Source organism: Aythya marila (genome assembly GCF_965140915.1).
Source record: "Aythya marila genome assembly, chromosome: 9".
NCBI lineage: Eukaryota > Metazoa > Chordata > Aves > Anseriformes > Anatidae > Aythya > Aythya marila.
The window spans coordinates 11,371,068-11,399,056 of record NC_139050.1 but is presented as its reverse complement, the minus strand read 5'-3'; the positions used below and the strand labels follow the sequence as shown (position 1 = coordinate 11,399,056).

Below are 27,989 nucleotides of genomic sequence, written 5' to 3'. Positions count from 1 at the left end.
TTAGCTGGATATATTTTTGTTTGTTTGTTGTCGTTGGCTTTTTTCACAGAACACTTTGCAGTAGACAAAAACTGGCATTGCAGTCTGTCAGTACGTCGCTGGCACGGGCTCAGCCTTCAGCACCTTGCCGGGCTCGGGTGGTCGGCCCTGGTCCTTTCTCTTGCTGGTTGGACTTCATTGCTGTTGTTCTTTTATTTTTTTTTTTCTTTTACCTGTTTTGTGTTTTTTTTTCCTTTTTTTTTTTTTTTTTTTTAAAACATTTCTCAAGCTTTCTCCGAAGGAACGGCCACTGGCTCTCAGCTAGCAGGAGACTACAGAAGAGCTCTCGGACGCGTGGGCTGGTTTCCTCCTCCCGCCTCGCAGCTGACTTGGTCGAGATCGTTTTCCAACTCGTTTTTATTACAAAAATAAAAAAATGCTCCAACTATCAGTTTTACAAGGCATACAAAAATCTCTAAAAGGGAAACACAAGCGCAAGGTGCTGAGGTACGAAAACCTGAGGTAGTTTTTTTGTGTGTGTGTTTGTGTGTGTGTGTGTGTGTGTGTATGCATGTTGCATTCTTGTAGAAACTTTTGCTAGGTTCTTTCTTCAAGCCCTGGGCCAACAACGTTTTGTAAATCTTTTCCCCCCTTGTTTTTCTCTCCTCTCCCTCCAACACCAAAACTAAAAAAAGGGGGGATTCGTCCCCAAAGAGCCACAGGGGAAGTTTGTTCTCTGCGGGCTGGACCATGGGGCAGGCTGGTTTTTGGGGGGGTGCTAAGGTTGAGCACGGCTTTGTCTGGCGGTGATGGAGAGAAAGACGGACAGATGGACAGGGCGGGGGGGCAGAACAGATGCAAAACCCAGTTTTGGACTCTGTGAAGCAAAGAGGAAAGGGCGTGTGAAAGGGAGAGGGTCCTCCTCTAGGAGACGGTATCCCTTCTGTTGGCTCACACAGGCGCTCCCCATGGCACTGCTCTTCTCAAAGCCCTTAAGAAATCGCTTTTTAACACTTGGTTAATTATTTTTGTTCCTGCTGGCAATCCTACAACTCTGCTCTACTGTGCATTAGAGAACCAATGGACTAGCTCCTTTCCTTAAAAGTCTAAAAAAGCCTGCTTTTGCTAAAAACAAACATCGCGTGACCCCTCTGAAATTAAAAAAAAAAAAAAAAATTAAAAAAAATCTTACAAAAATTTAAAATCGGCGTTAGTTTTGTTATTGATATATTAATTCTAAAATATATTACCCTCACGGGCGCTGCACGCCGGACAGGCTCCTCCACTCACCCGGCCACGCCTGGCCAGAGAACGGTTTGCGAAATGAGTCGTTTTCAGGTAAAAAATAAAAACAATTAAAAAAAAAAAAACACAAAAAATCCAAAACCCTCTGCCTATGTTAGTCCAACTAAAGGGATAGCGTCGGGAGTCGAGTCAGGTGGAGGCTGTGGGATGGAGAGAGCCCGCAGCGCCCCGGGGCGAGCGGCCGAGTGCTGCGGCGTTGGCGCCGGTGCGTGGGGAGCCGCAGCCGTCCCCGTGCCCGTCCCCGCGCCTCGGGGGCTCTTTGGTTTGCTCCCTGCCCGCTGGGTGGCAGGGCTACATTCATCGGGCGGTGCTGGCCGGCACACGGCGGGAGCCTCACTTGCTGTGCTGCGAGGCCGGGGCTCCCTGAGCGTGTTTCTGCTCCTGCTGCTTCACCTGCTGGACGATTTCCCTGATCTTGCGCTGTGCAGTCTGGGGAGAAAGCGAGAGGCGGGGGGTCAGGATGAGGTTGGGGGGCTGGGATGGGGGCTGCGGCACAGCCACGGGCTTCTGAAATGAGCACCCGAAGCCCTGAGCAGCTTGAGGGCACCCTGCGCTCCCTCCTGGGCCGAGCAGGTGCTCCCACACCTGAGCCTCTCCCCGCTCGAGGCTCTCAGCGAGGGGCCGGGCACACAAGGAGCAGTTTTGCTCCTGCGCCTCTCCCGGGGCAGCTGGCGAAGCGGTGCCGCCGGCGACGGCTCCAACAGCTGCGAGCTGAGGCCGGGGCCAAGCCTTTACACTGCGGGTTTTCAACTTGTGCGCCTTCCATGGCGAGCCCGAGATGGGTATTTTTAGCTCGATTAAGCCTAGCCTTAATTTCAGTGCTAGCACCACTGGGGAGAGCTGCTGAGACACCGTTGGATGCAAGGCAGCCACCAGGAAAAGGGTGCTGAGGGAGCCAGGCGTGGGGCCGGCCTCCTGGAGACCGAACCCAGGCAGGAACGGTCACATCGATGCGGCAAAACCCTCACCTGGCTGGCAAAGAAATGCCCGATGATTTTAACGATGACCTCCTCGTTCTCATCTGGGGTTTGGTCTCGTGGCACGATGACTTCTGCGCTCGTTAAGTTCTGCAGCTCGTTCACCTGCAGCAGGGGACAGAGCCCTCGTTTTCGGGGTGGCCGCCCCCCGGTGGGCCCAGCCCCACCGCCGCCGCGCCCCCACGTACCGTTTTGCCACCTTTGCCTATCACGCGGCCGGCTGCGAAGGAAGGCACCTTGATGTGGGCTTCAAGCTTCACCTCTTCTTTCGGGTTAAAGAAGTTTTCTTCTTTCAGCTTCCCAAATATTCGCCCCTGGGCCTGTGAGAAGGATGAAGCCAAAATGAAGCCAAAGCGGTGGTGCCGAGCCAGGAGCATCCTGACCCGGGGTGCCCAGCACCAAGCCAAGTGTCCCCCCTGCCCTCAGGGGGCTCTCGAGTCACGTCCCCAACACCCAAGCCCACCTTGAACTGAGCCTCGGGCGGCCCCGTGATGATGACCATGCGCTCGCTGGCGTCGGGACCTTCTGCCGGGGCAATCTGCAAAATGGAGGGGGCGCATGAGAGAGGCTCGCCAAGCCTTTCGTCCCCTCACTAAGCCGTTTGTCCCCTCCAGGGAGGGGGAAACCAGCTCAGTGCCACTTCTGGTGCACACCCATCCATCTGGGAGGTTAAACCTGTGCTTGGCTGCTGTGCACCTGCAGCATCCCTCCAGCCCCCGGCCATGGGGACCCGTGCGGAGAGCCGCGGGGAGGGGGCTCGCTGGCAGCAGCACCCCTCTTTCGGGGCACCCCTTCTCCCCCACCTCGTCAGGAGCCGCCCAGGCACGAGACCTCAGCTCACCTTGATGGAGGCGCCGGCGAATCGCGCCAGCTGCTTGATGTGCTGCCCCTTCTTCCCAATGATGGCCCCCACCGCCTGCGTCGGGATGAACAAGTTGACAACCTCCTGCTCCGGGAGCTGGCGGGGAGAGCAGAGCGAGGGGTTTTCCTTAATTCTGTCGTTTTCCCTTTCCCCCCTTCCCAGCGCACCACCCCAGGCCTTAAAATCGCCGGCTAGGTGTGCCACCCCAAACAGCATCCCCGCCCTGGGGACAGCGGGGAGGGGGCACCCCACAGGGGATGCGGGTGGGGGAGGACTTACGGGGTGCTGGTGTGGGAAGGCACCGACCGGGGAGGCTCCGTACAGCCCCGAGAGGTACGCCGAGGAGCTCTGCGGGGGGAGAGGGGGTGAGAGTCAGTGAGGGCCCTGCTGCACTGTGCACCCTGGCCCCAACAAGGAAGGGACATGGGAACACCCCTCAGCTCATGAACCGAAGCTGAAACAGCGCTGTGAGCAGTGTCGGTGCCCGGTGGAGAAGATTTGGTGAGAACTGAACCCACAACCACTTCCCTTATTCAGGATCAGAGGAGAAAAAGTGAAGGCTGGCGCTGACACTGCCCCAACAGCCAGCAGGGCACGGCCAGGCTGGGACAGGGACAGGGACAAAGCCACGTGTCTCTCCCCGTGCCACGAGTGGCCCTCGCCAGCACCCTGTCCCCTGAGTACCTGAGGCCCAGGGCGCAGCTCCTGGCAGTAGGCACAGCTCCTCCCTGCCCAGCCTCACAGGCACGGAGACCTCAGCACCACCCCAGCCTCCCCCTCTCACCCCGAGCCTCCTTCCCTGTCCCCCAAGCTCTGCGCCTCTCCAAAGCTCTGGGTTGCAGCTGCAGCCCCACGGCCATCGCTCCGACACGCGAACCACGGTATTTGGGGGGAAGGAGCCAGCTGGGAGCCTACTTCCCATTCATTTTTCCCTGTTTAGGGTGATGTTTGGGGTCAAGGAGCCCGCACTGGAGGAGGCTGCCTGAAGGGACCTTGCAGGTCACAGAGCAACAACCGACACCGCAATGCTCCGACACGGCTCTTCCCAAAGGCTCTCCGAGCATCAGGCAGAGCACCCCCACTCCACAGGCACACACAGACCGACCGACCGCCCCACGGACACAACCTGTGCTGAGACACCTCCCCTCCTGCTCTGGAGGCTGAAAGCAGAAAGGGAAAGGGCTCCCTTCGCTTTTAGCCCGTTTCACTGCTCCTCTGCCCTGAATTCAGCAACGCCCAGGGGAAGGGGACCCCTCTGGGGCCACCACGCGTGGCCACGAGCCCCGGGGTCGCGCTCATCCGCCTCATCACACCGCGAGCCCACCACGGGCTCGGCACTCACCGTTCTCCTCCGACCACTCTGCTGCTGGCGGTGCCAGAAAAAGAAAACAGTACAAGTAAATTAACGGGCACTGAGGCGTCCTCCCTGTGTTTTAAGCATCCAAGCAGAAATATTTAGAGGGAAACGGGCTGCAGAGCTGGGACGGCTTCGCGGGTTTAAGCCCTGTCACTCGGTCACCCTAAGGGTGCTCTGCAGGTGCTGGGGGACAGGGGAACCTTCTCTCCCCGTCAGCCAACAGGACCGGTGGCTGCTCCTCTCCTGCCCACCATCCTCGTGGGCTGCCACACGTGCCTGGCGTGTGTCCCCGCAGCCCTTCCCGGACACGTGGATGTAGGCACCACGTCCCGGGCAGCACAGTGGGGCTGCTCCCCAGCCCTGGCTGCAGAAGCACATCGCAGACACAACTCACTACCTCTCCTTCATGAGACTGTCCCTGCACTTGCAACTTAGGAGACTTCTGCACCACGGAAAGGCCAAAGGGACCTGGGTCACGTCAAAAAAATCAAGTTTCTAGCAGCGCATCTGTCTGAAGATAAGCTCTCAGCAGGCAGGACCCCCTGAGTGTTGGGGCATGAAGGCACCAAGCCTTAAGGCACTGCTCGCCCCCTTCCCAGCCACGCTCTGCACGCCCGGCGTGATGCCCGCGGGTCCTGCCATGGTTCAGCCCCTCTCAGGTTGTCCAGGGACTGTGCCCATGGGGCACAACCCAGCCTGCAGCACCTGGCTGAGAGTGCAGGACAGGGAGCACCTCCACCGCCCCTCCTGCCGGCACCAGCGGCCTCCAGCTCCTGCCTCAGTGTGGAGAACACAAGCCAAGAGCAGAGAGCCACCCTCCAGAGCTGGCGAGCCTAAGACACAAGTGAGACCGAGCTCAGCACGACATCAGGACGCAGCCGTTCCACACAGGGAGCTACGTGCGAGGAGGGACAAGCCACGCTCTGCCTCTGTCTTCTCCACTTGGCTGCTGGGACCTTCCCAAAAAAGCCGGGGGTCGGGGTGCTTGTTCAACGCTCCCCACGAGATGGCCACTACAGCCACAGCACCCACCCAAACCCAAGAGCTGTGAGGGCCCAGAGACCACCCTGCTCCCACGAGCGAGCCCCCCCACGCCCCAGATTCTCTTGCACTTACTGCAAATGGGTGATAAGGGGTGGCCGCAGCAGCGCCTCGGGCCCCCGCGGAGGACGGGAGCATGGAAAGCCCTGTCGAGAAGATGCCCAGAGCGCTGAGGTTCAGTCCTGGGATCAGGTTGGCTTGTTGCTAGAGAGGTAAAGACACAGAGAGAAGGGCTGAAGGTCAAGTGGGGTCTTGGGGGTTCTTGGCAAACGTTGTGGCCCTTTCCCTGACAGAATGACCCACCCACACCCCCCATGTATTTTTCGGGTTGCCCCAGCAGCAGCCCTGAAGCAGGGGGATGTCGAGGGGCAGGCCGGGGGCTCACATTGACAGCCACAACGTCGTTCTCGTAGGCCTCTCGCAGCTTCTTCATGATCTCCACCTCCGCGTTGGAACACGCTTCCGTGCTGCCCTTCACCGTGATGGTCCGCTCGGGGTTGTAAATGGTCAAATCCTGCAAACTAGCCCGCGCGCAGACAGAAGGGAGATGCTGTTACACGTCTTTTTTTTCAGGCCAAAATAAAGAAAAAACACCAAATGAGAGGAGGGCCCCCCCACCCCAGGGCAGCACGACTTCCCCCCCATGCCACTGCCCGCGGGTTGCACCCGGCGAGCAGCAGGACTTACGGCGAGATGGTGATCTTCGTCCCCGTGTCCTGCTCGATCTTCTTGAGGTTGCGGCCCTCTTTGCCAATCAACCTCCCCACCAGACTGTTGTGAGCTAGGATTTTCAAGGGGATCTCTTCTGCTCTAAAACGGGGGAGAAAGGAAAACCTCAAGGCCCGTCCGGCCCGTAAGCCCATCTCCAGCAAGGGGCAGCAGCGACGCGGTGGGAGGAACAGAAGAACCATCTATTTTCTGAGGTGTTGCTCTCCGAGCTTGCCTGCACAGCCACCCGAGCTCCTCAACTCCATGGCAACTGACAAGCAAACCCGGGGGTTTTGTTAAGCCAGCGAACGTCGCACTTACGATTTGGTTTCGTCAGCTTCCTTCTGCATGATATCAAGGATCATGCGACACGCTTCGGAGCAGCCCTCGGGCGTTGCGTGGATGGTGATGGGCTTCTCGGCAGCGCCAGCATTCTCCTTCCGATGGATGTCAACCCTACGGTGACACAACCAGCAGAGAGAAGCCCCCTGAGACGCGGCCGTCGTCGCAAGAAGGCTTTTGAGAGCTCGGGAGCTCAACTGGCTGTTCACCAACAGGCTCCTCTCAACATCTGCTCGGTCTTTGGGCTGAACCTGGGTCCTGCTGACGTACGCCTACTGCCAGCACTTGGCTTCAGTTGGCTTGGATCAGGTTTGGCCTACACGTGCCTCTACGATCTGAGGTCTGCATGGGGACTGCGGGGTGCCAACCACCATCCAACACCAAGACGGGGCAGAACAACTCCTCCACAGCACCAAGCCCTCAGCCACCTGCCCCGTCTTTGACGCCTGTCCCGCTGGAGCAGGAGCCCGGGTTCCAGGTCCCCAGAGGTCCCTTCCAACCTCAGCCTCTCCGTGCACAGCACCCGAGGCTGCTCAGCAGCTGCCACCAGCGCTGCGGGTCCTCCGGGACAGGGACGACTTACCCGTGGCTGTCCGGGCACGGAGTCACACGGACAACAGCGCTCGTACTCACGCCCATCCCCATGAGACCAGAAAGTTTTCCCTTGCGCACTGGCCAAGGCCGTGCTCTGGCTGCTCTGCTCCTTCCCTGGGGGTGGCAGGAGGGAGGCAGGGCCTCCAGCTCGCTCCTCGCTGCACCCCCGCACCCGGCCAGGGCCCTGAGAGAGGAAAGCAGGGCTCTGAGACACGAACCGCGTGCCTTGAAGGACACGGGTGATGCGTAAGCAATCTCCTCTCCTTCTCCACCAAGCCTTCATCCTGCTGGAGGGTAACTCCACGTGGCCATCCTGCCTTGGGGTCCCCGTCACACCCAGGGCCGTGCCAGCCCCCATCTTCTGGGGAGGTGCTGTAGTTGCCCCCAGCGCCACGTGTCCGGCTCCACCACCGTGCCCTCTGCCAACGGCCAAGTTCCTGTTCTTGCAAGGGGTCCACGTCCCGACCCCACTGCCCGGGGGTGCTGCTGTGCGAGCAGGGCCGAGGCCGTGGTGCAGTGCCCCCCAGCACAACGCTGGGGCGATGCTGGGTCCTGGGGGGTTTGCAGGGGTCACACCTCCTAGAGGAGCTCAGCGACCACCACGTAGGACCAAGAAGGCTTCATCGACAGGGAGAGGGGGAGCAGCAGGGAAACCCTGAGCTAAGGGGAAAGCCTGCCAGCTCCAAAAGGGACCCCAGGGTGGTCTCATCTAAGCACCGGGGAGGGAAAGGGGACACAGTCAGACTGCTGCGTCGCTCCAGATCTTCCGTGGCGTCAGCTGGAGCAGGAGACTGCTCGCACCGAGCACTGGGGTGCTGGAGGCACACGGGGACCAAGCCACACACTGCCACTCGTGTGTGACACCCTCCAGGATGCTCCCAGCTGCAGAGGTCCATCAGGTTGACTCGGGGGACCTGGTTCTTCAGAGGCTGATCCTGTGCCCTGTGCCATGGAGATCTCCACTGCCTCCCGCAGCCGGGGGGAAGGCAAGCGCACCACGACGTGCCTCTGAGCGGGTCTGTACCTTGGTCCAGCAGCAGGGCTTCTCAGACCCAGAAGCAGCTGAGGATGGTGGAGATGGGGCACATGGCCATGCCTTGGTGCCAAAGAGGGGCTGAGAGCTGCGAATGAGCTGGATGGAGGCTCTGAAACGCCAAGCATCCCGGAGAAGCACAGGGCCAGGCACGGCCATGATTCCTGCTGGCCTGCAAGCCACCCCAACCTGGGCATGAGTTCCAGCTCAGTGTGCGGGGAGGAGCTGGGGCGCCAGGAAGGGGCTGCTGCATCCAAGCACGCCCTGCCCCAAAGAGCAGGAGGGCTGAGGAGGGCTCCAGGCTTCCCAGCACGTCCCAGTGCTGCTGCGGCACGGCTCCAGTCCGATGGGAGGACAGAGGAGAGGACGGCCGAGGAAGAGGATGGTTGACAGCCCAAAACCGAAGGCTGCAGCCTCCCGTGACTGCACGGGCTGCGTGCACGAGGCTGGAGCAGAAGCGGTGGCCCACTGCAGCCTCCTGGGGCTGGCCTGGACAGGTGAGAGCACGGAGTGTGGCCTTCCTCTGCGGCATGGTGTCTTCGGGACGGGGGACCCGGGAGGTCAACCCGCAAGGGTGGAAGGGCTCCGCAGCAGGAGCCGCCCCCAGGCAGCAGCATTTTGGGAGGAACCGTGTCCCCCATCCTCCTCGCCAGGTGCGGGGTGGGAGTCAGGGCTTGCAAAGGAAAACTTTCCAGTCTCAGGTGGCAAGGGCGAGGGCGCACCCGCTGCCGAACGCACCCGGGGACTCACCTGGAGAAGGGCTGGAGGCCCAGGACGGACCCGAGCACGGCGCACGTTGCAGCTGGGAGGGCAGCAGGTGCCTCCACGGCTGCGAGGTGGCCACGCTCCCCGGTGAGCCTGGGCTCCTCACCCTCCTGCGGGGCCACCCCCTTTCCATACAAACCTCTTTTTGCCAACAGGGACCTCTCTACAACCCAACGCCCGCGAGCCGCCAGAGCAGGGGATGGTGACGAGCAAGGGGAGCAGAGGTTGAGCACTGGGTTCAGCCCAAGGGACACAGGCATGCAAATCTTCAAACATTTCTCTTACCCAGGCTGGAGGTTAACTTTTCGTACCAGAACAGGCAGGCTCGGGCACCGGTCTTTGCCTGCTGCTGGCAGGGGCGAGCACCAGCAAAGAGAGCATCCTCCTGAGCTACGCTGCGCTCTACGCTACTCTGCTGGGCACACCACGGGGCCACGCACGCCGGGAGCCGTGCGGCAAGGCTCAGTAGTGGTCAGCGTGTTTCAGAGACAGCTGAGCACCAGCTGGGTCCGGAACAAATTCGGCTCAAGTGGATGCGCTATTCTGATTTAAGTAATTTCCTCTCAAAGCTTCTCTGAGAGATAGGACGCCCTGGAGGATGTTCTGGTACAGGAGTCCCATGTCCTGTGGGGTCACCGGGTTCAGGATGATGAACATGGGAGAAGACAGCTTTGGGTTAAACACAAACACATCTGGGCAGGAACAAAGCGTGCAGGAAAACCATGCAATCAATGTAAACATCGACATGAGAAACATGGAAAACTTCAACAAGACAGTCCTCATATATTTTTTTTTCTTCAAAAATAAAAAGCCATTAGATAGCAAAAAAAAAAAAAAAGGCTTCAAATTACTACAAAAAGCCCATTGGTGCTCCCTTTCCCCCTGTGCAACATCTCTCGCCCTTACAGGGCGCTGCAGCATGAGCAAATCCCCAGGGCAGTGTCACTGCTGCCTCTAGGATCCCCATTATATCCCCAAATCTGCCCTTTCTCTCCAAAGCCTCGTCCCAAGCTATTTCTGCAGGGCGAGAGCTACGTGAGCCAAGCAACGCTGGCTGGCAAGCAGCGAGCACACCCGTTTTGGGGCTGGCTCCCGGGCTCGCAGGATCCAGCCTCTCCTGCTTTGTAAAGCATTAGGCTTTAAAAACCCCGTTTCTGGTCATTTTCAGCATGTGCTCCCCCTCCTAACCCCCCAGGCCAGTAAGGATGGGTCGGGGAAACGGGGCTGAGCTGTCTAGACCCCACAGGCTGCCACCCCACGATGAGGGAAGCTCGCCGCCCTCTCCTGAAGCTACACCCCAAAAATACAACGTTCGCTGAGAGCCGAAAGCAAGTGGACCCAACGGAGTCCCGTGGAAGGAAACAAAACCATTCGAGGTACTTACTTGGACTGGGTTTGCTTAGTTAGGTTCTTTATGGTCAAGCCCTCCTTTCCTATGATCGCACCAACAAACTGCGTGGGCACCAGCATCCGCAGTGGGAAATCGAGCTGTTTGGGCTGCGAGGAGCCCCCCGGGGAGGAGCCCTGCTCCCTGGAAGAGTGGCCCCCGCGGCGGGATCGCTGGGGGGGCGGAGGGGAGCTCACCTCTTCATCCGGGATGTAGGAAACCTTGAAGGAATAGCTCTCAAGCTGGTGGCCGCTGAGCTTCTCAATTGCTCTGCAAGGCAGGGAGAGGAGGGGAGGGTGAGAGGCGGGTGGCACCCCCAGCACCTCTCCTTGCAGGGCACCAGCCCAGCGTCCTCCTTCCCCCCAGGTCCACAGGAGAAGAGAGAAGACAAAGCTCCCCAGGCAACACACACCCAGCTTTGACTACGTGCTGGGCCGACTCAGGTGGGAAATCGCTGGAGCATCCATCAGCAAAGCCTCGAGGTCAGACCTACCACGCCTCGGGGCATCTGTCTCTGCTGCAATCCTGCAAAGCTGCAGCTCTCCGTCCTTGCACTTCTGACTAACTCTTACTTTTTTGTACGTTTTTCCTCTGCTGGATGCAGCAAGCCTTCAGGCACGTCTTTGCACGGTGCCTACCCCAGGTTCTTCTGTCCTCTTGAGGTTCTTCTTGATGGGTGGCATTTCTTTGGGTCTCCACACAACGCGCCGCTGATTTGCCCTCTGCTGCTCTCAACCCCTGCAGACTGGTCGCCGACCCCCACCTCCCTCTCGCGTCCCTAACCAGTAACTGATGAACCCAAATGCCCCCTTCTCCAGGGCAGGGGGGCGTTTTGGAAGCCTTCTGGGAGCTGCTCGGATGGTTTCACTTAGCTCCAGGAAGCAGGAGTGGAGTCTTTGCAAATCTTGGTCTCTAACTTGACTTTGCCCTAAATGACCACCCCCTCTCCCACCTCCCTCACCATATTCCACCTCTCCAGCTGCTCGAGCCATGTGGCTGTACCAGTGACCACCACAGCACGTTCCCAGTTTAGGTCTGAACTTCCAGTCCAGGAAGATGACTCTGATGGGCTGTGCTTACCTAACCTGACTCTGCTATCTTAGAGTGCTTTGCTCCCCGAAGGCAAGGCCACTGGGACCCCAAAGAGGACCTGCAGGCTTGTAGGAAAGATGGGGTCCAAAGGGAATTGCAAACGACACAGCCAAGAGCTGGAGGAGACAGCACAGAGGAAGAGGGGACAGGAAAAGGGCTGTGGGGCGGGCAGCCCTTTACACACTTGAAGCTGAAAGAGCTTGGAAACAACCCCACAAAGGGGAGGGAAAAGTCAAGAAGAAAAATAAAGGATGGTGCAGCCTGGAAAAATGGCCAGGGGAACGGAGCTGAACTTCACTGGGGAAATTCGGGTGGTTGGTTGGGAATTTGTCTTGCCTGGAAGGTCCATGAGAGGGCAATGGGGCGTGGAGCACCCCAGGTCCACTCTCCCCTGATGCTTCTACAGCGAGTACCACGGTGCTGAGGACAAAATCTGTCCTCAGCACATGACATGGCCACACCAGCCCCCTACCAGGTCTTTGGAGCAGGAGAAAAAGCAAACATGGCTGATGTGGACAACTCCAAGCCCCACACAGTACTTTGCTGTGTTCCCGGGAAAAATCGTAAATACAGACAAAATGGGAAAGAAAAAAAAAAAAAGCCACTTACACTTTTGCTTCTTCTTTCGTCGCATACGTTACGTTGACAACTGCTGTTTCTGTGTCTGTGTTAACTGGGGGAGAAGCAAGACGGGGAGCGTTAGGGGGCAGGAGGAGGTGGCCGTCACCGCTGTTCCCGGCCCCCCGTGTCCCACACCGTGGTGGAGGGCGGACGCAGGGGGTGGGAGCACAACGCCTTTCTCATGGGGGGGCCCAGCCACTGCCTGCGGTCTGCACTTGTCCAGCACCATGGATTTATCTCCTCCCTGGCACGAGGAGCAGCAAAGGAGATGCCCTGCACTGGGCTGAGGTCGCTACCCAAAGCCTGAGCTGCCAGCAGGCGACTGTTCAAGGAAAACCACCTCAGCCCAGCACAACCCACTGGGACAGCCACATTGCACCCTGCTGGGTTCTGCTGAGAGGGGCTTTTCCAGCACAGGCTGAGCTGGGGCATGGCACTGGGGCTCTCGGGCAGATGAGGACCGTGCGGGGCCATCTTACCTTGCTCTACATTCTCCACCGTCCCGTACTGGGCTAAGAGGCCATCCAGCACCTGGGGAGAGAGCAGCAGACCAGGCAGGTGAGGCAGGCAGGCGTCCTCTGCCAGCCTGGCTCACACCCTGCCTGCCTCCCAGCGTGAAACTCGGGCTGGGCCATCTCCAGCAGGGCTCCTCCGCTCTGCGGTGCCTTGCTCCGCTCTAACCCGCGGGGTCCCGCGTGCTCGGAGCCATCCTCAAGACATCTCCACCCGCCTGCAGGGCCACCTTCACCCACCCTGCACCCCGCCAGGCCCCTCTGCTCAGAGCAGCGAGCCCCAGGCAGGTGGGAGATGGAGCCCAGTTCATTCTCTGCCTCCCTACTGGGGATACTGGGAAGGCAACAGGACTCTGTGCAGACCACGTGCCCTGGCAGCGCAAGCTCATGCTGCGTGATGGAGGAGATGCAGTGGGGTGCTTTTGGGGTGGCCCAGCCTCTGGAGGGGGTGGGACGGGAGCACGGCGCTGCTTACCTCCCACTGCAGGTGGGGGGGGATGTTTCGGATCTGGATCTTTCTGCTCCTGCAAAGACAAAGCCCCAGGTTACGGTCACAGGAGAGCAGCGACTACCGGAGGCTTTCTGGGAGCAAGATGGTGAGACCTTGAGATGGCACCCCGCTTCCCGAGCCGCGTGCTGCCGCTCTCCAGCAGTTCCCAGCATCACCTGGCGGCTTTCAGTGGAGAAACCGAAATGCACGTCCGTGGAGGAGGCACCTGGAGGTGAGCGGCGCTTCCAGCCCCGCGTGGTGCCACCTCGGGGCATGGCCAGGGCCCCCCCCAAGGGGAAAGAGCCACCCAGTGCCTCCCCAGACAACCTGCAAGACGCACTCGGGAAGTTTTGGGACAAAACTCACGCACTGCCCATCCCGAGCAGCATTTGCAATCCTTCCTTAGCCAATTTCCTCCGCCAGACTTATTTTTTCCCTTTTTGCTGCTGTTTTCAGCCAAGAGTGGCTCACGGAGCTGACACACAGCTGCACGACCGCTGAACCCGGGCAGGACAGAGCAGGACCACCTCCTCCAGCAGCGGGGACTGGTTTCCCTGCCAAAACACCTCGTGGGTTTTGGGAGCCCAGCAGCAGCAGGAGGTCGTGCCCGCTCTGCCCAGCTTTGCCCCTGCTCGAGGAAAACGCACGGCCCCCGCCATCCCCCTGGTTCGCAGCCTCCCCTGAAGGGGGCTCTGCCAGCCAGAAGCAATCAGGTGCTGGAAGAAGTGGGGAAGCCAGAGCCAAAGACATCTCCTACAGCACTCCCAGAGCCCACTCCTCCAGCGGCCACGGACCTCTCTGGTCCCAGCTGCCACCAGGGATTTCAGGGCTGGGTGCAGAGCTTGCATGGCAAGGAGCAAGATTCATCTCATCCTGCCCATCCCATCCAATCCCATCCCATCCCATCCCACCCCACCTGCTCTCATTCCACCTATCCAACCTCTCCCATCCTATCCAACCCTACCCATCCCATTTTATCCAACTTTACCTGTCCCATCCTATCCCACCCATCCTACACCCATCCCATCCCATCCCATTCCACCCATCCTACTGCATCTCATCCTACCACAATCCACCAATCCCATCCCATCCTACCCTACCTCATCCTGCTTCATCCCATCCATCCCATCCTACTCCACCCTATCCCATCCCACCCCATCTCATAGGGTCACAGAATCATTAGGGTTGGAACAGCCCTCCAAGAGCACCTGGCCCAACCACCCCCCTACCACCACTGTCACCACTGAACCCTGTCCCTAAGGACCACGTCCAACCTCTCCTTGAGCACCCCCAGGGACAGTGACTCCACCACCTCCCCGGGCAACCCGTCCCAGTGCCTGACTGCTCTTTCTGAGCAGAAATGTCTCCTCATTTCAACCTGAACCTCCCCTGGCACAGCTTGAGGCCATTCCCTGGTCCTATCACTGGTTACCTGTGAGAAGAGGCCGACCCCCAGCTCCCCACAGCTTCCTTCCAGGCAGTTGCAGAGAGCAATGAGGTCTCCCCTGAGCCTCCCCTTCTCCAGACCAAACCCCCCCAGCTCCCTCAGCCGCTCCTCACAGCACTTGTGTCCCAGGCCCTTCCCCAGCTTCGCAGCCCTGCTCTGGACACGCTCCAGGGCCTCGATGTCCTTCTGGCAGTGAGGGGCCCAGAGCTGAACCCAGCACTCGAGGTGCGGCCTCAGCAGAGCAGAGCCCAGGGGGACGATCACCTCCCCGGCCCCGCTGGCTGCACTGCTCCTGACACAGCCAGCATGCCGTTGGCCTTCTTGGCCACCTGGGCACACTGCTGGCTCGTGTTCAGGCGAGCATCCATCAGCACCCCCAGATCCCTTCCCTCTGCACAGCTTCCCAGCCACTCTGTCCCCAGCCTGTAGCGCTGTGTGGGGTTGTTGTGGCCCAAGCACAGGCCCCAGCACTGGGCTGTGCTGATCCAACCCCACCCCACGGAGGAGGCGGTCAGGAGGACCTGGCTCACAAGTGGACCACGGCCATGACAATCCTGTGCTGCTCACCAACAACCTCCCAACACCACAACTAGTGAGGAATCAGCCCCACTGCACCCTACGTGTTTTGCAGCAAGCTGGTATGAATTAATACCACCAATAATCACTAACAACGGGGATACGGTTTATGGAAAAACACCTAATGAGCCCCACAACAGCACGTCAGCACAACCCCATCCACAAGCGCGTGAGGCAAGGGCCAAGAGACAAAAAAAAAAAAAACAAAAAACCCACAACCCCAAGCACCAGCTTCAAGCGTTAAAGAGATGGGAATTCTGGTTTATATCCACCTGGGTCACTGTCTGCTTCCACATGGCGATGCTGCCATGGTCCCTCCCTGCCCCTTTGGGTGCCAGGCACCAGCCCTCGATGCGCAGATGTGAGCAGCCCCAGCACCCTCTCGTTGCTGCTCCTGTTTTTCCCAATGCTATTTTTTATTTAGGGTTTTTTGTCCAAACGAGGATTTTTTTTCCATTCACGCCGTGCATTGTTTTACTGTTACAAAGCCATCAGCGGGCTTTAGCACCTTCTACGTTGGATCGGTATTCGGGGTAGCTAAAAAAAAGCCCCGTGGCTCCTGCCAAAAACCAAATTTCTAGAGAAATGGGAAACAAACAGAAGGGGGCAATCTGCACACCTCCACCTTACAAAATATTTCAGTGCTTGCTCGTGAAAACCTCCCAATGTCGCTAAGGCATTTAGGAGGTGCGGGGTTTCACAACTCTCTCTTTGCCGCCAGCAACTTTGCTCCACCTGGAAAAATGTCTCCAATGTCCTAGGCGAAAGATTATAATAAAAAACTATATAAAAAAAAATTATGATGCCACCGAAATCGTACAAAACAGCAGGCGGTACCCAAACTCGCGCCCATCTGAACTGCTCACATCCAGCGATTTGCAGCCGGACACGAGCACGCTCCCCCGGACGACAGCAGCTGACGATTCCCTGCCTCCGTCGGTTTCATTTTGGGGTCACCTCGACAAATTCTGCGTCCGCCCTGGCTGCCGGGATGGCAGCAGCAGCTTGGGGATGGACGAGCATTAAAGCGCTGCCCCAGTTTTGAGCAGCGGCCGAGAGCACCGCGGGTGCGCCTGCTCCGGGGGCTTTGCCTTGACGCTCTTAAGGAATTAAAATATATTCGTGCTAAAGCCCTGTCCTCGGGCGCAGGGGGTGGGGGAAAGGAGGGCACGTGATGAACGCACCCCCGCGACCTGGGGATGTATTAACGAGGGAGCTGAATGGGAAACCGCGTCCATCTGTCACGGCTTTTCAAGATTAAGAGGGGGAAAAAGGGAAAAAAACAAAACAAAACAAAACAAATGCGAACACCCCTCCGCGTTCCTGCTCTGCGTTGGGACACAAGGGGGGGACAACAATTATTCCTCTCCTGTCACCGAGAGGCAGCCTGCAGCCCACCCCGAATTCCTGGCATACAAATCCCCCCCTGAGTTTCCATTGCAGGAATCCGATCCACAAATATCCTGGTTAAAAATGGGGAACTAAAAAAATAAATAAAACAAAATAAAGAAATAAAAATAAAACCGCTGAACACCCAGCAAACCTCCTTCCCCGGCCGGACTGCACGTCCCCGCGCCGGCTGCGCGGTGGGAAGCGGCTCTCCATCGGCTCCCCTGGCTCTCCAGCTTATTCCAGGGCATTTTTTTCAACCCTAATCCTGATGCAACCCTGATTTGTGAAACTCCCAGCTCGCTGCCGCTCTGGGTAATGGGTTATTCCTGGGAAATGCTGTTTTTAAAGCTCATCGCGCAGTGCCAACCCTGGCCACGTGCTGCGCCCCTGGGAAAGGGAACAAGGAAAGTTGCCCCTGGCCACAGCAGCAGCCTCAGCGACGCACTTTCAACACTTTGAATTTAATTTTCAACCCGAAGCAAACCACCGCACCATGCCCCAAACATCTCCGGCAGGCTCAATGCTATTCACGAGCAAACTAACCGAAAACTGCAGGTTTTTTCCCCGAATTTAAGGCTGGTGATGAACCCACCCGCTCCTGACACGTGCGTATGTGCAAATCATCCGTGCTCGAGGCTTTTCCCGACAAAGCAATGCGCAGAAGCGTCAGTTTGCACAAGGGTTTTCTGTTTTCTCTCCCCTAAACAAGCATCTGCAATCAACACTAAGCAATAACAACAATAATGAGGGAGGGAGATAACGCCCGCGGAGAGATGGAAGAGCTTGTGCTTGTATTCCATGGAAGGAAGTAGGGGGGGGAAAAAAAAAAAAACACAGAAAAAAAATTATTCCCTCCCCAGAAAGCACACCCGAAGTGCTACAGCATGGATGCAATGAAAAAAAAAAACAAACACAAAACAAAACAAAATAAATTATAAATGAAGACGATGGAAAGATGAGCGTGAAATGCAGCTGGGTGTGGGAATAAACGGGCGCAAACCCCGCTTGTGGAGAAGCACACCTTGCTGGCAAAAACTCTGCCTTTAGCCCAAAGTGCCAGGGAAAACACCGAGCTCCAAAGCTGACTTCTCACCCCCAAACTCCGCGTCCCAGGCGTGCTGGAGGCATCCGGACGGTTTTCCAGCGACCCCGCTAAATCCCAGCCGTGACGCCAGCCTTTCCCTCCCCGCCTCGAGCCTTTTTGCGATTTAACAGATTTAAGGATAATTCCTGCTGGAACCGGAGAGCTCCAGCAGCTCCCCTAGGAGCTCATTTCAAACCGATTATTTTCCAGAAGCATCATTTGAAAATTGTTAAATTGGAAAATGACGGCGGGAGCAGAAAATAAAAGGCACTTCGGCCATGCGGAGCCTGGAAATTTCGCCGCGTGGGAGCCACGAAGCGGGGCTCTGGCACGTCGCTGCTCCCGATTAAACTCATTGCTTTCGGCCAGCACTTGTACACGAGCCTGCACGGGGGGCGCTTGGGCTTTGCTGTTAGCATCGCACAAACAATCCTGATGATTATTATTAATTATTATTAATTATTATTATCTTTTTTTTCCCCATCAGCAGGATGGTCAGAGGTCGGAGGCGCAGCTCTGGACACAAAACACCCCTGAAGCCGGGCTCCTTCGCCCGGCTGGAGCTAAACAACAACATTCTCTGTTCCCGGTGAATTCCAAACCGACGTTACCAAAAAAATACATATATTTTTTTAAAATTAAACCCACCGATGCACAGCACAGCTTATACAAACACCAAACAATCACAGTAATTTCCCATCATGCCTGCAGCAGGGCAAACCCTTCGCGCTGCAGCGCACTGACCAATTTTTAACTCGTGAAGCACAAATTCGGGCAAATCCTGCGCTTCCCTCCAGCACCGTGCGTCCTTTTGTGCCTTCGGAGGCTCCTCGAGGAAATCCCTCCCGGCAGGTTCCCGATGCACAGATGTGTTTTTTTTCGGGCTGATTTCTTATCAAATCCCCTTCCTGCACTGCACTCAAACCCCACCGCCGTGCAGCAAATACCGAGCATCCCCTGTGCACCAGTGTTTTGTGCTGAGCACGTACACGCAGAAAACAAACAAACAAAATATATTTTTTTTTGATATCTATATGTATAAGGCAATAAAAATAATTCACTGCAGATTAATCCCGGGGCAGGGGAAAACTACAACACAACCACGTGAGCCTCCGCTCCACGCCAAAAATCGCGTTATAAAAATCAAACCTTTAATCTGCCGAGGCGACGGCACGGCCCTGCCGGCCGCGGGTGCTAACGTTGAGGCTGGAGTTTTGGGTTTTTGGATGAGAGCAAAAGAGACCCGAAACGTGGTGCCGACGAGCTGGGGAGCCAGGCTGGGTTAGAAAACTTGGAGAGAGCTGAAAACAGTCTACGGCCAAAGAAATAAGCATTTATTTCTGGGCTGTTTAAATGCCTTTTTGTACTCGGCAGGGAAATTACGAGCACAGCAGCCCAATGGGGAACGGGGGTAAGGGCGAACCCCTGCTTTCCATCGGCCATCGTGGAGGTCTGACACCTCCAAACCCCTCTTTCTGCCTCTGCCGCTCTCCAGAAGCGGCCGCCGGAGCGGCACGAGGCTGCCGGAGGAGACTGAGCTCCGAAACCTCGCGGCGGGGAGGCGGGGGGGAGGCTTCGCCTGCTTGGTTGGGAGGTAAAAAGCGCGCGTGCTCCCCGCCGAAGGAATCCCGCTGTCAGAGCCCGCATCCCACCGCGGCACACGTGATGCCAGGCACGAGCTGCTCCCCACCGAGCCCCCATTACACAACGCGCCGTGTTTGTGTGTGTCCCCCCCCCGGTACCGCGTTGCAAAATTACGTCTCCGGCACCAACCGTAGCCCCGAAACTCTGAATTTGGGACCACCGGCCCCGCTGCCACGAGGTGCTGGGGGGCAAGGCTGCGGGTCGGGGTGTTCCCCGCTCTTTATAAAGCGGCACCGCTGGCGCCCACCTGAAGGGAGGAGGAAAAGCGCCCCGGGAGAGGGTTTTTTGGGAGGCGGGGGGAAAGATGGAAAGATGCGGGCATAAGGATGAAAAACAGGGGGAAAAAAAAAATAGAGAAAAAAAAAAAAAAAAAAAAACAAACAGAGGGGTAAAATAATTTTTAAAAATACACGGAAGGACCCGGATCGCTGGACGGAGGGGACGCGACCGCCCGCGGCGCGCAACTTCTCCCGGCGCGAATCCTCGGGAGGGTGCTCGGGGCTGTGCCTGTCGCCTGGATCACTGCTATCGCTGCTATCGCTGCTGCTATCGCTCCCGCTATCGCTCCCCGTGCCGCTGCTCTGGGTGCCGGGGCTGTTACTTCCCGGCAGGAAGCCGATCCCGGCCGGGGCTGGCGGGGAGCAGCCCCGGGGTGCCCCCAGCCCCGGGCTCCCCACGACGGGGGGTCGGGGCTGAGGCCGGGCAAAACACGCGTGGGGGTCCCACGCCCCCCCCTGTCCCCCAGCCCCCAGGGGCGGTGGCGGCGCTGTCCCCGTCCCCCCCCCCCAGCTCCCAGCTCGGCGGCGGAGCGTAGCGAAAGTAAAACCCGGCGCTGCTGCCGCTGCCCCCCCACGCGTGTGCGTGGGGCGTGCGCCCCCCCCATTTCGCGTCCCCCCCCCCCCCCCCCCCCCCACCTTCCCCCCCGCCACCATCCCACGCCTCACCTGAGCTTTTTGGGCACGGAGTAATCCACCTCCAGCACTTTGCCGTGCAGCTCCGCTTTACCTGCGGGGACAGCGGGCTCAGAGGCGGCGGGGCTCGCCGCCGCCCCCCCCCAAAACCCCCGTTTCTCCCCGGGACGACCCCCCAGCGACCCCCCCAGGCCTTCATCCCCTTCGTCCGACTCTCCCCTCGCCCCCCCGAGCCCCGGAGAAGCTCCCCCCCCCCCCCCGTCTCCCGCCGCCGCCCGGCTCCGCGCTGCCCCCCCCCAGCCGCCCCTTCGGCCGCCCCCCGCTCGGCGCCCCCGGCGAGTTGGGGCAGGGCACCTCGTAATAAGGTGCCCGGGGGCGAGGGGGTGCCGGGGGGACGGCCGGGGGGGTCGCCCGGCTCTCGGCTGCCCCTCAATAAAATCGGAGAAAAAAATCAGCGAAAAATCAGCCGGGGCCGGAGCCCGCCGGGCCGGGGGGGAGCGGGGCGGCCGGGGGGGGGCCCGGCGGGGGGAGCCGGGGGGGGCCGCGGCTCCGCTCACCCGAGAGGGTCTCGATGGCCCGGATGGCCCAGTTCTGGTCCGGGAAATCCACGAAGGCGTAGCCGGACTTGAGCAGGACCTGGCCGGCCAGGGGCAGCTTCCTGTCCCCGAAGAGCCGCTTGAGGTCGTCGGCGGTGGCGGCGGGGCTGAGGTTGCCGATGTAGAGCTTGTTCATCCTCCGCCGCTTCATGGGGAGCCCCGCGGCTCCTCCCGCCCCGCGGCCGGAGAGAGAGAAGCGCAGCGAGACGGGCACGGCGCTGCGCCACCCGCCCGGCCCGGCCCGCAGCCGCCTGCAACAGCGCCCCGCCGCCGGGCAGCGGGAGGAGCCGCCCCGAGCCCCGCACAGCCCAGCCCGGCCCGGCCGCCCCCGCCCTCCGCCCGCCGCCCGCCGCCGCCAGGGGCCCGGCCCCGGCCCCGCACGTGGAGGGAGCCCCCCGAGGGAGGAGGGGGCCCAGGGCGTCGCGGCGGCGAGGGGGGAACAAAGGGAAGGGAGAGGGGAGGGAGGGAGAGGGGAGAGGAGAGGAAGGAGGAAGGGGGAAGGAAGGAAGGGGAAAGGGGGAAAGGAAGAAAGGGAACAGAGAAGGGAAAAGAGAAGGGAAAAGAAAAGAAGGGAAAAGAAAAAAGAAGGGAGAGGAAAGGGAGAGAGCAGGAAGAGGAGAGGAAGGAAAAAGCGGAAAGGAAGAAAGGGGAAAGAGAAGGGGAAAAAAAGAAGGGAAAAGAAAAAAGAAGGGAGAGGAAAGAGGGAGAGAGCGGGGGAAGGATAGGAAGGAAGAAAAGGGAAAGGAAGAAAAGGGAAAGGAAGAAAAGGGAAAGGAAGAAAAGGGAAAGGAAAGGGAGAGAAGAGGGAAGGAGAGCAGAGAAAGGAAGAAAAAAGGAAAGGAAAGGAAAGGAAAGGAAAGGAAAGGAAAGGAAAGGAAAGGAAAGGAAAGGAAAGGAAAGGAAAGGAAAGGAAAGGAAAGGAAAGGAAAGGAAAGGAAAGGAAAGGGGAAAACAAAACGGGGAAAGGGAAAGAGGGAAAGGAAAAGGAAGAAAAGGAAAAGAAGAAAAAAGGAAAGGGAAAACGGAGAGAACAGGAAACGAAAAATGGGAAAGAGGGAAAGGAAGAAAAATGGTAACTAAAAGGAAGACAAGGGAAAAGAAGGAAAAAGGGAAAGGGAAGAGGGAGAGAACAGGAAACAAAAGTGGGAAATAGAGTAAAAGGAAGAAGAAAGGGAAAGGAAGAAACGGGAAAAGAAAAAAGGAAAGGAAAGAGGGAGAGAATAGGAAACAAAAGAAGGAAAGGGACGTAGGAAAAGGAAGAAAAAGGGGAAAAGAAAAGGAAGGAAAAGGAAATGAGAAAAAAGGTAAAAGGAAAAGGGAGAGAACAGGAAATTAAAGCAAGAAAAGGAAAGGGAAAGAAGGAAAGAAAACAGAGGAGAAAAAGGTCAATGAAAGAAAACAACGAAAAAAGAAAAGGAAAAGGGGAAAAACAGGAAAATTGGTAAAAAGAAAAAGATAAAAAGGAAAAGGGGAAAAAGGAAAAAAGGAAAGGGTGAAGACAAAAGGAAAAAGGAGAAAAAAATGAAAAGGGAGAAAAAAGGGAAGAAAAAAGGAAAATGGATAAAAAGGAAAAGGGAGAAAGGAGAAAAAGGAAAAATAGGAAAAGGGGGAAAAAAGGAAATAAAAGGAAAAAGGGGAAGAGGGAAAAAAGAAAAAAGACAGGGAAGGGAGTGGGAAGGAAGAAAGAAAAAGCGGAAGAAGAAAAAGAAAAGAAAAAATAACAGGGCAAAAGGGAAGGGAAAGAGAAGAGAAAGGAGAAAAAGAGAAAGAACAGAGGGGAAGAGGAAAGGGAAGCCTGTGTTCAGTGTGCTGCTTTGGAAAACGCAACGGCGCGGCCCCTCCCTGGCCGAGCTCTGCTTTGCCTTCGCCCCGTGCGAGCCCAGCGCCTTCACGGCCGGCATCCCGGCAGCGAGTTTTGCCTGCTCTCAGCCCGGGGCTTTGGGGCACGTGGAAGGGTGGCCCCAAGGGAACGAGGGACCGAGAGCTGGTGCCGCTACCTGCCCCGGCCGGCCGGGTTAGCTGACTTCTCCCCCTCTGTCTCCTCCAGACGACAAAGCCAGATCCTCGTGGAAGGGCGTCAGGGCTGTGAGCGGAGCCTAAAATAAGGTGCGCGAGCGACGCTGGCCTGGCGGGAGGGGACAAGTGTCCTTGGAGAGGAGCGCGGTGCCCCGGTGCCAGCTGTCCTTTGCCGGGTGAAGGGCGGCGATGGAATTCCCGGGATTTTCAGCTGGGCGAACAGCGCCGAAACCCGTCTGCCGCTCTCGCCGCCGCCGCTCCCGTGTCATGCGGAGGTGCCGATGCGCTGGATGGAGTAGGAATAGCAGTGACGGGTGCCTGATGCCATGCGTACTGCAAAAATAGATGTGGTTGGACTGCGATGATGCAAAGCGAGAAGAATCCCTTCTCCTCCGATTTCTTCTTCTTTGCTCCCAGCGCAGCTCCTGCTGGGCTCAGCATCAGGAGCTGTTTGGTGTTTTTTTTGTTTTTTTGGGGTGCTTTTAGGGCCCGGTGTGTCCCTCTCTGCTCCCTTTCTGCTGAAGCCGATGCAGCAGGGCTCGGTGACACTGAGGGAACCAATTCCCATCCCAAGGGATGGGGCTGTCCCTGCCCAGCACCTTCGTCAAACTGGCAAAGAAAAGCTGAAGGCGCGTTTTCAGCTCCTCCTGCCCAAATACTTAGCGCACGGAGCTCCCGCGTGAGCTCATCCCCCTGCCCACGGCTTTGGCTCTGCAGAAGGAACTCGACGCCTTTCTTCAGATGCCTTCCTGTCCCTACAGCCCTCCTCGCTTTCCCAGAGTTTTGTTAACCTTGCAAGAATTTAAAACGACGGCTCGGTCCCGATCAATGCGACGGCCAAGACGTGCTCTGGGGGGAGGATTTAAGAGCACCGATAGAGAATTGTTGGAGAGGCAACAAGTGCACGGGGCAGGGCTGAGGGTCGATGGTCCTGAAGGTGCTGCAGGACCCAGGTCTTCTCCCACGGGCAGGTGGGGTGTGCCACAAGGTCACGCCTCTCCGAAAAGATGTCGGATGCGTAACAAGTCCGGGAGGCAGCCGCGAGACTGATAAATGGAGAAAAAAACAGGTGAGAGCAAAGGAACGTCGAGGGAGGGTTTGTTTAGGCTGGAGAAGATAACGGCCCTGCTTTCCTTTGAAAAAAGCTGGAAACTTTTTGGGGAAAGAGAGCTTTTGTTGATTGGGCACGGGACAGAAGGAGCCGGGGACATTCCTTGGCTGGAGCTTTTGGGAGCAGGTGGGACAAACATCTGGCCAAAAGCCGTGCCCACCAGAGAGGCAGCGTCAAACAAAAAGCCCCGAATAACACCCAAATAACCCCTCCAGCTCCCAAAATGATTCAGTTCCCTTGCAAAGTGACTGATGTTTTCCTTCTGGCCAAGTCACAGCGGTGACCTCAGGTGTCAGAACGTGCAGCAGGGAGGCTGCAGCCTGCCCAAGGAGCTGCGGGGCCGGAGACGGTTTATTCCAGGTTTTTTATCCCAAAATAAACAGCTGAATCATGTGTCGAGGACCCACAGACCCAAGGCAGAGGGAATCCAGCACAGCCAGGGAGAGTTTGAGAAATTCAGCTTTGATTTTATCGGATAAACACTGCTGCTGCTGCCCAAGTTTCTAACAAAGGATGGATTTTCAGAAATCCCCATACAAACATCCCTTTCTCTCCTTGTTCCTCCCAAATCTTGGTGTATTTTTAGCGGAGCTACACAAGGCTGAGGATCACGACGGTGACGATGACTGCAAGGGTAACACTGTGCTGGGAAGAGACCAGGAACTGAAATCTAAAATCACGTTGATAACCATCCCTTGGCTTTCAGAAACCTCCTAGCAGAAAACCAGGCAGCTGCTATGGAAATGGGGTTGGTCTTCGCAGACAGCACTATAAGTCCCGCTTTGAGAAAATTCCAAATTTGGTTGGAAAAAAAGAGAAATGGTGGTGTATTCTTGCTCGATTTGCTACAACACGAGTGAAAACCCACCCAGTTACTTTCCAGGCTGGAATGAAACAGCATGGGGAGATCCCAGAGGTGGAATCCAAGGGTTTGAGCGCAGCCTCTCTGGGCATTGCTGCTGTGCAGGGGCTGAGCACAGCCGAGTCCTCGCACTCAAGGTTTTCACAGGAGGATGATGGACTGACAGTAGTGATGCACTAACAGCTCTTTCCCAAGAGGCTAAGCCTTTTGGTGACTATCCCAACGTGATCTTGGTGTAGGACCAAGTCTACCCTGCAAAGGCCAGGTCCCAGAGGTGCACACCCAGCAGTTAGGGGAAGCGATACACGTGGCCACCTGTATTTTGTGCTAAGTTTGCAGGAAACAGTACACGAGCAACAAAATAAGCTACCTAAATCCAAATTACGTAGTTGTGACAGGACACTGTGTGCATGGAAGCACCGACTATTGATGTGCAGCAGTTCATGAAACCATGAGGACCCCAAACCCTCTTTAGGAACCCCAAACCTGCTGGTAACAGCTCCTCCCCCCACTCACACCTTGCCTCTGCAGCTCTTCGTTTCCTCCCAGCACAGCAAAACAGCAGCCAGGCATCAGCTCTTTCTGTAGCCTTTCCCTTGCCGTGTTTTGTTTCCCACGTGCTTTTAAGGTTTGCTGCTTGCCGCAGTCCCGCAGGAAGGAGGGTCAGCGCAGGGCACAGCATCTCACATCCACCCGACAGATGTTGCTCTGATTGCCACCGGCAGCACCTGCGCAGGGCTTGGAGGAGTTTTCTCAGTAGATCAAGCAGAAAAACGCCCACATTTCACAGCCCCCACCGTGGCAGGGGCCAGGGCTGTCCCACACAGCGTTCCCATCCTTTCCTGCAGTCTCTGGTCCACAGAGGCATCACCACTGCTCAGGCGGCTTCTCCTGAAGCTGAGGATTCTCCCCGCTGGGTGAATTTCTGTGTGAAGCGCTGGCAGGGCACGGGGACATCCCGCAGTGATTCAGGCGTGTTTCCGAAGTGCATCGCATACCACAGCAATCTGTCACCCCTGCCTACCAGGGCAGCATTACGCTCGCTGGGGAGCATCTCGCATGGGGCTGGTTTCTGGGCTTGACGAGCAGCTCAAGTGATTCAGCAGCAGGAAGCACACAGAGAGGAGGCTCTCGGATGGCAACGCTGAGGCAGTGCAGGAGAACACACTTTGACCAGCCCTGCATTCAGCTGATCCTCCTCGCTGGGATCGAGGTCTTCCCAGAACTATCAGGTAGAGGAGTGGGGGGTAGGAGCAGGAGGACACCCTTCTGGCAGCGACGAGCCATCAGATGAGTTCAGCTGCCAGGAACTGCACCACAGATTGCGAAATCCTCATTTTACTAAAATATGAAGAAGCTTACCGGAGGACACATGTTCTTGACTCTGCTTTTGTCGACCCCCCTGTTTAATGAGTCAAAGGAAGTAGAAGATCATGACTAACAAAATGTGGTCCAAAGAACAAACAGCCTCCCTCTGCTCTGCAAAGGTCAGCACCACCCGGTGACTCCACCTCTGCAGGGATAACTCATTCCTGTGTCCGTAACCACAGCCCTGAGAGCCACACCGAGCAGGGACCTCGTGCAGGGATTCACGGTGCAGTGGGTCAGCAACCACGCACGAGCTTCCAGCCTAGAATGTTGCTACATGCTCCAGGGGAAGCTTAAACAGAGGTGTCAGCTGGGTTAGGGAAGGATTACCACTAACTTCAGTTAGAAGTAATTACTGCTAAAAGCCTGTTGTCAGTTCTTACAGCCACAGTAAAAACTGAAATGGATTTAAAAAAAGCATCTACAGAATTTTCCCTTTACCAAACATCCAGCATATTGGTGCCAGCATTCCTGCCCTCTGCAAAGCTGCAGCAGGTAGGGCTTCTTTCTTCAGCCTCCAGCCTGCTGCCTCACTTCATGCAATTGCACAGAATTTGACAAATTATCCTTCTGAGAGCAAAATGGAAAAGCAAGTTTTTCTCCTACATCAGTACGGAATATAACCAGAAATGAGTACACTGCTGCATCCACATGAAATACGCTCACTGTGAACCAACATGGAAAGGTCAATGCATTTTCTACCATGTAGTATTAACATCAGATCATAGATCCAACTGCACAGACTTACTATGCAGTAAGATGGTATTTGCCCAGACTTTTTAAAATGTAACAGGTAACTTAATAGCTGAATACCAAAATGAGTGATCCAGTGCCAGTTTTTAAAATGAAAAAAATAGCCTTTTTTCATTAAATACCTATGAGGAACCTGAAATTCAACTTGTCCTTCACAGGACAGCAAATAATTGGTTGTTCCTAAAAGAACTGGGGTATAGCTCAGATGCTATGCACGTACCTGCTGAATTAAAGCCTTTGGTTTGTGTTAGGTTGACAGGACTACTAGAGCAGCTCCCACAGATTACATGTTTCTGGGGGAGTATGACAAGCTTACAGTAATAAATCTTACCGCTTAAATCCTGACCTGCAATGGCTTTGGTGGCACTTCTCTTTCTCACTGAGTGCCAGCACAGCAGTTCATACAGCCACGTTTTGTGTTCTGCGAGTTTCTGATCATGGATCCTCTCCTCTGGTGTGACCTCCTGAAGTTAGCCATATGAAAGCCTTTGCTCAGTAGTGCTTAAAAGGAATCCAAACGAGGACAAGTGTGAGAGCTGATCACCTGCACTACTTGGCTGAGGGAAGTTCTAGTTCAACAGTGCTCTCAACTCTCAAACGTAATTTTCATGCAGGTGCATGATGATCATGAATCCAAGTAAGCAAAAAGGGTACATTTGACTATTGTATGGAGAAAACTGGTAGGAAAGCAGCACTTGAGTTATACTGCATCCAGCATTTTACTCACATATGCAGATAAAGATGTACTTCTTCAAAGGACAATTGTTGGTGAAGTGAAATCTAAGCAGTCTAAATCTTATGGCATTGCCTTTTGTAAATGTATGGTTATCTACTTCCAAAGACAACCACCACCATTTCTGAGGGCTCCTTACTTGTCTCTGTCATACGTGGGATAAAGAATCTCACGGCTCACCCACCTCAATCAAAGCTCAGCAGCATTAACTTGAGTTTACAAGAAGTCTTGCTCCATGTCTATCTACAGTGTGACTGAACAATGTTTCTTCCTCCTGCTACTGTACAAGTTTCATATGGACTTCCCTACACCCTGGATTTACAGACCTGAAGCATTACACCTAGAAAGCAATTACCCAACAACACGAACTTAGTGTGAATTTTACTTCTGGATTTTTTTTGCTATGGTTTGGTTATGGAATACTAAGTAAG

At 56.6% G+C, this 27,989-nt stretch overlaps 1 protein-coding gene across 1 annotated transcript; it reads right to left on the bottom strand.

Annotated features, from left to right (window-relative positions):
- Window positions 1-189: 189 nt before the first annotated feature.
- IGF2BP2 (insulin like growth factor 2 mRNA binding protein 2) lies at window positions 190-20,949 on the bottom strand. The gene is made up of 16 exons (XM_082767118.1): window positions 20,677-20,949; window positions 20,153-20,213; window positions 13,051-13,099; window positions 12,543-12,594; window positions 12,052-12,115; window positions 10,348-10,620; window positions 6,551-6,685; window positions 6,209-6,331; window positions 5,907-6,042; window positions 5,597-5,725; window positions 3,403-3,471; window positions 3,103-3,219; window positions 2,725-2,799; window positions 2,450-2,581; window positions 2,253-2,366; window positions 190-1,713 (listed from the first exon to the last, which is right to left on the bottom strand). The coding sequence occupies exons 1-16, from the start codon at window positions 20,864-20,866 to the stop codon at window positions 1,618-1,620; spliced, it is 1,815 nt and encodes a 604-aa protein (XP_082623244.1). The 5' UTR covers window positions 20,867-20,949; the 3' UTR covers window positions 190-1,617.
- Between the last annotated feature and the right edge of the window lie 7,040 nt (window positions 20,950-27,989).